The sequence below is a fragment of the Lissotriton vulgaris genome, chromosome 11 (genome assembly GCF_964263255.1).
Source record: "Lissotriton vulgaris chromosome 11, aLisVul1.2, whole genome shotgun sequence".
In the NCBI taxonomy this organism is placed as follows: Eukaryota; Metazoa; Chordata; class Amphibia; order Caudata; family Salamandridae; genus Lissotriton; species Lissotriton vulgaris.
The window spans coordinates 1,029,956,746-1,029,966,694 of NC_141699.1; the positions used below are offsets into that span (position 1 = coordinate 1,029,956,746).

General features: G+C 44.9%; 1 protein-coding gene across 2 annotated transcripts in view; it reads right to left on the minus strand.

Moving 5' to 3' along the window:
- The window catches only part of LOC147684010 (fetuin-B-like), a 49,746-nt gene extending 40,657 nt beyond the window's left edge, over window positions 1–9,089 (minus strand). Inside the window, exon 1 of one of the 2 annotated variants that reach the window (XM_086944356.1) lies at window positions 8,767–9,089. In XM_086944356.1, the coding sequence (XP_086800482.1) occupies window positions 8,767–8,964 (198 nt within the window). In that variant the 5' untranslated portion in view covers window positions 8,965–9,089. The remainder of the gene's footprint in view (window positions 1–8,766) is intronic. The other variant, XM_086944357.1, reaches the window with a different exon arrangement.
- Between the last annotated feature and the right edge of the window lie 860 nt (window positions 9,090–9,949).

The window sequence follows — 9,949 nt, forward strand, 5'->3', positions numbered from 1 at the left end:
CCATCGTATTCACCCCCTAAGTATTAATCCCCTTTAAGGCAGCAGGCGTACCACTAAGCATCGCACTTCCTGTAAAATATATTGCTAGCAAGGCCAGAACAAAATATCAGCTTACATCATTTTTTTAATCAATATCTGCACAATTACAATCTATGTTTCACACTCTTGAGAACTCTGTAGATGAAACAACTCTTCTCACAGCATAGCTAGGTAGTCTGAGCTGTGTAATGCACATTTTACCAACCTGATGAGGATTAAAGGCCGGCCCAGAAGGATTGAAACCTGTGAAGGATTTATTTCTGCACTGCTCGTTCATCTATCTACAGAGATCCTTTTAATTACAGAATTAGCAGCATTTGTCAAAGGAGCAATGCCATACAGATCGGAATTGAAACCAGTAGAGTGATTCATGACGTAAAGCAAAGTGAATATATACTTTAGTTAAAAAACGTGTGCACGCCTAAGTGTAACCAATGCGCATAAAGATTGATTCTTCTGCTCACAAATCCCAGATCCCGATTCATAAAATCTCAATACGGATATTTACATGCCGATTGCACTGAAGGCTGCAGAAAATCCCCCACGTGAGGATTTCTTCCCAACAGTATATTGGAGCTAGCATGGACTAAATAGGATGTGCAATAGAAATCTAGTGAACACCCACAATGTCGCAACATTCTAAGCCTTTACACTTATTTGCACGCCCATCCTGCCATTCTAGACGGGCAGCTAAATTGCAAGAAATTGGTGCCCCCAGTTTTTTAGGTCTCGCCTACGCAGCGCACATGCGCTGAATAGGAGAGAGACCTTTAGCCATCGGCACAGCTTTGGGGGCAAAAACGTGCACGCGTTGCATTGCTTGCAATAGCAACGCGTGCACGTCTGGTGATTCCTTTGCGGGAGCGTGTGGCGCCATATGGTTGCAATCATCGCGCCTTGCTGCATGCTGCTCCCGCAAGGGAATCGCGCAGGCCCCCGCCCCCTGCTGCCGCGCGAGCTTGTGCTGGTTAGTGAATGTCATTTCCGGTTCTGACTAATGTTATCCAATGATCATGCTTTTAAATGAACAAGTTTTCGTTAGTTTCCACCCTTGGGAATAACTCTTCGGTATTCTCAGGGCTGATAAAGGTATTTTCATAAGTATATCACATTCACTTTTATCTTCAAAAGTACGATCATGATTATACTTTTATACGATGCCAATGCAGTAATATATTCATTCTAGAAATATCCTATGTTAATCGAAATGCGTCTGACATATTTTACTTGTTGCTATTGCATGTACACCGGGAATATTTTGCTGGCCTCGGCCTATTATTTTTCCTGGCTTCCCCACCGCCTGCGAACAGACGCAAAGCCAGAAGCACACGTGTGTTTTCAAGCATGTGCAGAGTGCAATCTACAAGAACTTTGGAAGAGGACTCTGACACAGTGGGCACATAGTCCTGGTGTTACCCAGACAATGTGTTGTTTTCATTAGGGGCACTGGAACCTGGGTAACTACATATGCCCACAACTCCAGTACATACTCCACTGTAAATAGCAAGCGGGATAGCACCATACGGTATAGAGACAAAATATCGACTCCAAAATATCGACTGGACATAATATCGAGTTTAAAATATAGACTGGACAAAATATCGACTGGACATAATATCGACTACAAAAATATCGTTTTTCAGGTAAGTGAAGTAATATCGACTGTATAAAATATAGATAGCAAAAATATCGATTTTTTAATAATATATAATATTTTATAGTGTATTTTTATGTAATAATATGTGTGAATAGTGTGTATTAATGTTATAAAATATTTTATTACATGAATTTTGTTTTGATAATAATTGCGTAATGTAATTCTGTAGCGGGTTGTGGGTTTATAGGAGAATAGGGTGGGAAGTAATTTAATAATAATTAATTAATTAATATATGTTTGTTAATATTTTTAATTAATAATTAATTGATAATTAATTAATATTAATTAGTTAATTAATTAATATAATTTTGAATATATTTTGTATTAGTAAATAATTTTTAATTAATTAATTGTAATTAGTTAATTACATTAATTAGAGTACATTTTTTATATATATAATTTTGTGTTATTTTTAAGTAATTAATTTTGATAAAATAATATTAATTATTAAAATAATTACACCTAATGTTGTAATATATTTACTTTATTGTTATTGTTAATTAATAATTAATTGGTAATTAAATAATATTGATACATTTTGGGTAAAGGAGCATTTTTAGGGTTCAGGGTCAGTTTTCAGTTCATGGGTAAAGGGGTATTTTTAGGGTTCAGGGTCAGTTTTCAGTTCATGGGTAAAGGGGTATTTTTAGGGTTCAGGGTCAGTTTTCAGGTCATGGGTAAAGGGGTATTTTTAGGGTTCAGGGTCAGTTTTCAGGTCATGGGTAAAGGGGTATTTTTAGGGTTCAGGGTCAGTTTTCAGGTCATGGGTAAAGGGGTATTTTTAGGGTTCAGGGTCAGTTTTCAGGTCATGGGTAAAGGGGTATTTTTAGGGTTCAGGGTCAGTTTTCAGTTCATGGGTAAAGGGGTATTTTTAGGGTTTAGGGTCAGTTTTCAGGTCATGGGTAAAGGGGTATTTTTAGGGTTCAGGGTCAGTTTTCAGGTCATGGGTAAAGGGGTATTTTTAGGGTTCAGGGTCAGTTTTCAGGTCATGGGTAAAGGGGTATTTTTAGGGTTCATGGTCAGTTTTCAGTTCATGGGTAAAGGGGTATTTTTAGGGTTCAGGGTCAGTTTTCAGGTCATGGGTAAAGGGGTATTTTTAGGGTTCAGGGTCAGTTTTGGGTTTTTGGGTAAAGGGGTATTTTTAGGGTTCAGGGTCAGTTTTGGGTTTTTGGGTAAAGGGGTATTTTTAGGGTTCAGGGTCAACAAATCAGATTTTAAAAAATTATTTTTATTATTTTCATTTATTATTTTATTATTATAATTTAATTTAAGTCGTTTTAAGTATATTTTAGTAATTAAAATTCAATATTAATTTAATTTAACACTGTTTTTAATAAAGTCGATATTTTTTACATCTATATTTTTGTTAACGATATTTTGTACTTGATATTTTTGTACTTACCTGTTTGTAGATACAAACTCGATATTTTGACTGTCGATATTTTGTCCACGATATTTTGGCAAGTCGATATTTTGTCAGTCGATATTATTTCAGTGATCCCACCATACACAGAGCAGTCAACGAGGAATACCAACGCTGTTCCTGACAACGCCAACCTTTCAGACCATAGAATAACGCATGTGGAAATCCGAGCAAATCAAAAACATGTGCAAAGCTGGCAACCTCGTACCTGCAGCATGAACACGAAGAAACACATCACTACAGCGCGCATGAGTGTAACCCATGCAAGTCAATTCATGGGCTGGGAAGTGTCACAGAAGCTTCCATGTCAGAGTCAGGCAGTATGTCACTGCATCAACAGTGCACCCCCAGGCATGATAGAGAGATGGCGGAAAGTATTGATAGCCCTCTTTCTCAAACGATTTCATTGCCGCGAGCGCCTCCCCGCAGCCAACCTCTGAAATAATTGCCACATTCTGATCACCTTAAATTGTATTTTGCTTTGTAATCATGTTTGTTACTTACCGGCGTTGCTTAACATTTGGTATCCTATCGGACTCCTCCCACAGTATTGGCCTCAATAGCTGACTCAAGGGCGTCCTCCTAACCGTGCCGCACTAGAAATAAATATACCGTAGCAGCGGCACACTGAGCTGAAGGTGCTTTGAGTAAGGACTAGCGAGTTACTACATTGTTGACGATGGACGCTGTCATGTTGTGACCATGGTGCTGCGTGACCCGCTGAGCCCAGACAATCAATCAATCAATCAATAATTTGTTAAGTACACTACATACCCGCGAGGGTCTCAAGGTGCTGTGGGGAGGTGGGGGCCGCTACTGATCGAACAGTCAGGTATTTAGTATCCTCCTGAAGCTCAGCAGATCTTGGGTCTGTCCTAGGCTCAGTGAGAGGGGGTTCCATGTCTTGGCGGCGAGGTGGGAGAAGTATCTCCCGCCGGTGGTTGTTCTTCGGATGCATGGGACGGTGGCGAGTGAGAGGTCAGCGGAGCGGAGCTGGCGTTTGGGGGTGTAGAAGGAGAGCCGTCTGTTGAGGTAGGCTGGGCCGGTCTTGTGAAGTGTCTTGTGTGCGTGGATGAGGAGCTTGAAGGATATCCTCTTGTTGACGGGGAGTCAGTGTAGGTTTCTCAGGTGGGGGGTGATGTGGCCGTGTCGTGGTACATCGAGGATAAGTCGTGCCGAGGGGTTTTGGATGCGTTGTAGTTGATTGATGAGCTTGGTCGGGGCTCCCGCATAGAGGGCATTTCCGTAGTCGAGTCTGCTGCTGACGAGGGCCTGGGTGACTGTCTTTCTTGTGTCTGTCGGGATCCATCTGTAGATATTTCCAAGCATGCGGAGGGTGTTGAAGCAGGAGGAGGAAATGGTGTTGACTTGCTTGGTCATTGAGAGCGTTGAGTCGAGGATGATTCCCAGGTTGCGTGCGTGGCCAGTGGGGGTCGGGGCTGCCCCCAGTGCCATTGGCCACCAGGAGTCGTCCCAGGCTGATGGGTTGGAACCGAGGATGAGGACCTCCGTCTTGTCCGAGTTCAGCTTCAGACGGCTGATATTCATCCAGTCTGCAACGGCCTTCATTCCTTCATGGAGGTTGGCTTTGGCGGTGATGGGGTCCTTGGTGAGGGAGAGGATCAGTTGAGTGTCGTCGGCGTAGGAGATTATGTTGAGGTCGTGCTGTTGGGCGACGTGTGCGAGCGGGGCATGTAAATGTTGAACAATGTCGGGCTGAGGGAGGATCCTTGAGGTATGCCGCAGATGATCTCGGAGGCTTTGGAAGGGAATGGGGGAGTCGGATGCTCTGGGTTCTGCCGGAGAGGAAGGAGGTGGTCCATTCCAGAGCCTTGTCTCGGATCCCTGCGGCGTGGAGGCGTGCATGTAGTGTGCGGTGGCAGACGGTGTCGAGGGCGGCGGAGAGGTCTAGGAGGATGAGTGCTGCAGTCTCCCCATTTTCTAGCAGGGTCCTGATATCGTCGGCGGCAGCAATGAGGACGGTCTCGGTGCTGTGGTTGCTGCGGAACCCTGACTGGGAAGGGTCCAGGATTCTGTTCGCTTTGAGGTATCGGGATAGCTGTCTGTTAACGATTTTCCCGATGACCTTGGTCGGGAAGGGGAGCAGAGAGATGGGTCGGAAGTTCTTGAGGTCTCTTGGGTCTGCCTTGGGTTTTTTGAGTAGGGCGTTGATCTCAGCATGTTTTCAGCTCTCTGGGAAGGTCGCGGTCTCAAGGGAGAGATTTATGACATTGCGTAGGTGGGGTGCGATGGAGCTGGTTGCTTTGTTGAAGACGTGGTGCGGGAAAGGGTCTAACGGTGAGCCGGAGTGGATTGTGCTCATGGTCTTGATGGTGTCATTGACGCTCACGCTGGTCCAGGCTAGCAAGGGGATGTGGTCGATGGTGTGCGGAGGGTCTGTTGTGTTGCTATTTGTTGGGGCTGTCTGAGTGTTGAAGCTGTCGTGGATTTCTGCTATCTTGCGATAAAAGAAGGTGGCGAGGGAGTCTCACAAGGTTTGGAGAGTTCCTTCACGATGTTGAAGAGCTCCTTGCTGTCGTGCGCATTGTTGTGGAGGCGGTCTTTGAAGTAGGTCTTCTTGGCAGCCCTGATGAGGTGGTGGTGGTTGCGGACGGCGTCCTTGTGTGCTGCGTGGCTGTCCGGAGTTTGTTCACGTTGCCATTTCTTCTCTAGTTTCCGGCAGGCTTGCTTGGAATCTAGGAGTTCTGAGGTTGTGGGCAGCGACGTCGGTGTTGGAGGGTTCGGTGGGTGGGCTGAGAGCAAAGTTTGCATGTAGTTGGTATTCGGTGATTTTGCTCCAGCGGCGGGGATCTGTTGGGTACGGTGGTGTGTGGTGTTTTTCTGGAAGGTGAAGTGGATGCAGCGGTGGTTGGTCCAGAGGAGTTTGGTGGTGTGGCTGACGTAGACGTGCGGGCTTGAGGAGAAGACGGGGTCGAGCGTGTGGCCAGCGGAGTGGGTGGGCGTTGTGATGAGTTGTCTCAGTCCGAGGTTGGCGAGGTTATCGATCAGGGTTGTGGAGTTGTTGTTGTTCTCAAGGTGAAAGTTCAGCTCTCCTAGGAGGATGTAGTCGGTGGTGGTCAGGGCGTGCGTGCTGATGAAGTTGGCGATAGAGTCGCTGAACTGGGGGTGGGGTCGGTAGACGAGGGTGACTCTGAGGGTGGAGTTCGGGTCTGTGTGGATCTGGAAATGCATGTGTTCGGCTGTGCTGAGCGCGTCGTCGGTGCTAGTCGAGACCCTGATGCTGTTCTTGTGGACGATGGAGATTCCTCCTCCGACTCCGTTGGTGTGGTCTCTTGTAGCCGTCTGGGATGGCTATGGCGATGTCGGGTGTGGAGGAGTTGTTCAACCAGGTCTCTGTCAGGAAGGCGACGTCAGGGGCGGTTGTGTTGAGTAGGTCCCAGAGCTCGACGACGTGTTTGCGTGCAGAGCGGGTGTTTAGTAGCTTGCATCGGAGGTGGTTGAGGTCTTTCTTGGCGGGTGGTTTGTCGGCTCTGTGGCTGGTGTAGCTGCAGTTCCGGCAGGTGAAAGGACCGTGTGTGCGTTTTGGGTGGCCTTGAAGCAGTTGTGGGTCGTCCGGGGTTGAGAGCGTGCAGAGTGCTGGCGTCGTAGTTGTGGCGGGTGCGGGAACCTCATGTGATGCTCGCCATGTTAGGAGGTGGAAATGGCCAAGAAACGTAAACCAACTCACGTGTCCTTTTGTTCCACTCTCCTGGATATGATTCAGATCTCATTCAACCAGACATTTTCGGAAATAGTGCAGACTGTTTATTTTGCATATGAATGTGATATGTTACTTATGTATGCGGCGGCAGTTCCTGGCTAATCAAGCGTGGCCGGCATTCCTTGCGCGGGAGCTTTGTGACCAGGGAGGATTAGGACATCTTAGGTGAGGGGCACTTGATTAGTCAATCGACTGACGGTCATATATATTTTTATTTGATCGCAGCGGGTTATTAAAAGTAATATTGAGCATTGCCCAGGGCGCGAGACGTGTGTCTGATAACTTTCTGCACTGAATCTGAACTCTTTTCCAGAACTTACCCGTTACAATTTACACCATTGTTGTTGTTACAGTTACAACACACTGGCATTAACATCTTGGCATAATTCTCTCTCTCTGTAGTATTTAAAGTCACACCTAATGCACACTGCAATATCAAGTAGTCAATATTAAATTGATGATAAATATTATGCCATTATTCCACAAGTTTTCAGCATGATTGATTGATGATTGAGCCCGATTCATGAAACAAAATTGCGCTCGCTAAGGGCCAGATTCTGAGAATCTGGCCCTTTGCGAGAGCGATTTTTGCATTTGGGATTCATCATCCCAAATGCAAAAATCACTATTTGCGAAATCGCATATTTGCGAGGAATTGGATTTAAGGAATCTCTAATTGAGATTCCTTAAATGCAATTCATCAACCAATTTGAAATTGCGAATTCGCAATATTTGGTCACTATTTACCACGAAGTCTGACTTTGTGGTAAATAGCGAAAAATTAGAAAAAAGCACTTTAGTGCAATTTTCTCTTTTGCATGTTACACACACACATGTCCTTTGGACATGTGCGTGTGCAACACCTGTGTAAATTTGCATTTCAGGTGTGCTACAGGGTGTCCTTTGGACACTCCTGGCACCCTTGAAATCGCTATCTTATTTGCGATTAGCTAATTGCTAATCGCAAATAAGGAATAACTCCCCATTCATTCCTATGGGCCTTTAGGCCCATAGGAATGAATGGGGAGTTATTCCTTATTTGCGATTAGCAATTTGCTAATAGCAAATAAGGAATGTGTAGGAATCACAATTTTATTTGCGATTCCTACATGAATCCCGTCTTGCGAGTCTGTAATAGCGATTCCTTATGAATCGCTATTAAAGACTCGCAAAACGGGTCTTTGATGAATCTACCCATTTGTCCCCTCACTCAGTGCTGTCCTAAACATCTCTGAATTTAAATCTGATTAGCTGTCACATTCTAATGGATGTGGTAAATTAAGCATCATTGCCCTCTGATCATTGCATTAACAATGGTTAATGACCTGGATGTCAGTGTTAACTATAAAATTATTGGCGTAAGCCAATGGGTGAGGGCAGATAATGATGGGGACAATTACCAGCTGTTAATACTCAACAACTACTATCCGTATGAACTTTATAGTTCGTGAATCTGGCAATTATAACAAGCATTGACAGAGCCAATAGGTCTCACCTTTGGGACCTTATAAGTGTTTAGCCATGCAACACTGGATATTGTTGCACCAAGGAAATCGTGCTGGATAACTAAACACTTATAAGGTCCCAAAGGCGAGACCTATTGGCTATGCCAATGCTTGTTTTACTTGAGATCTGCGGGAAGATATTTCTTCATAAGAAAGAGTACATTCTATGTGAAGGAACGAAGAGGATTTTTTTTGTTTTAATCTAGCGCGAACTCGACCCGAAGGTATTGGAGCGCTATACATGAGCACCAGTTATAACAACGGCACATTCATTTTTTTTGGTAGGCACGGGGAACATTATGATTTGCCCAGAATCACCGGTTGTTGAGCCCACACCGAGACTCGAACTTGGTCCGCTACGCCACATCCTATCCAAGTTTAGGGCACGTACACATTTCCCCCTAACTCCACGCTCCCTTACCACGGGTTGGCTGTGAGCGTCGGCCACGCGGTACAGGCTGAGGATGTAACCTTCGTCTCGGTCTTTGTTTATCTCGTCAAGGACCAGGCCCGCCTGGACCTCGGTGGCGTTGCAGTCTTCCGGCACCAGAGGCTGAGGGCTGAGGGCGCTGCTGAGGGACAGCAGCGTGAAGCACAGCGCTGCGGTAATCTGCTTCATCTTCGTAGCGCCCTCGACAGGGCAGGACCCCCGGGAGCCGGTCAGTGCTAGAGCAGGCAGCAGCAGGATTGAAAACAAAGCGACGAAGAAAGCTAAAGCCTGGCTCACCCCTTCTGATTTTATAACTCCTGACCCTCTGCAACTTTTAGGGTAAATGATTAAAGAATGGTGTTTACCGGTGGTCACTGATTTGTGCAATAGTCAACTTAAAGAAACCCGCCTGTCTCTCACTGCTATCAACGTGACCATCAACACATAGAGGGCAGACACACACAGGCATGAAGGGTATGTAAAAGAACACCCCAAAAGTACACAGCTTTTTGGCTCGGCTCCAAAACGTCTAAAACGGGAATAAAATAGAAAGAATAGGGTCATATACATACAAAATATATACAAATAGAAAGCACTGTGCCCACGTGGCACTTTTATTAATTGGGAATTGGACTTGTCCAGTCGATTCACAAAGACATGTGAGATTACACGTTTCTAGTTGATGCAACTTTCACTTTTGGGGTTTTTTCTGGATTTTTTTTTTCCCAGTTCAAAAAGTATTGGAGTAAGATTGGAAAAAAGAACCTGCAATGTGGGAAAAATCTGCCGAATTCTGTATGTGTCCATACATTTTTGAAGTTCTTCCCCAATCCGTGTTCCAAATGGTCAATGGCGGCTGGTGACATTTCAAAGTGGGAAGGCGTAAAAGTTTGGGATTAGTGTTACTTTGCAAGCAAGTGAAGCGCGCAACCATGACCAATGAAAAAGGGGTTTGGGATGGGGGTTCTACCCCGAGAAAGTTTTCAGAAAAAGAGTGGTTAAAGGGTTCATTTTAAAGCAAGTTTAAGAAAGCAAGAAGGTTTAAAAGCAATTGTGAACGTGTAGTCTTGAAATATTTGCACACCTTATAAACAACAATATATGTTATGCTATCTGTAAATACCAGTCGTTATGGCACCACACTTTAATAATATCTTTGTGACAGTGTGCCCCA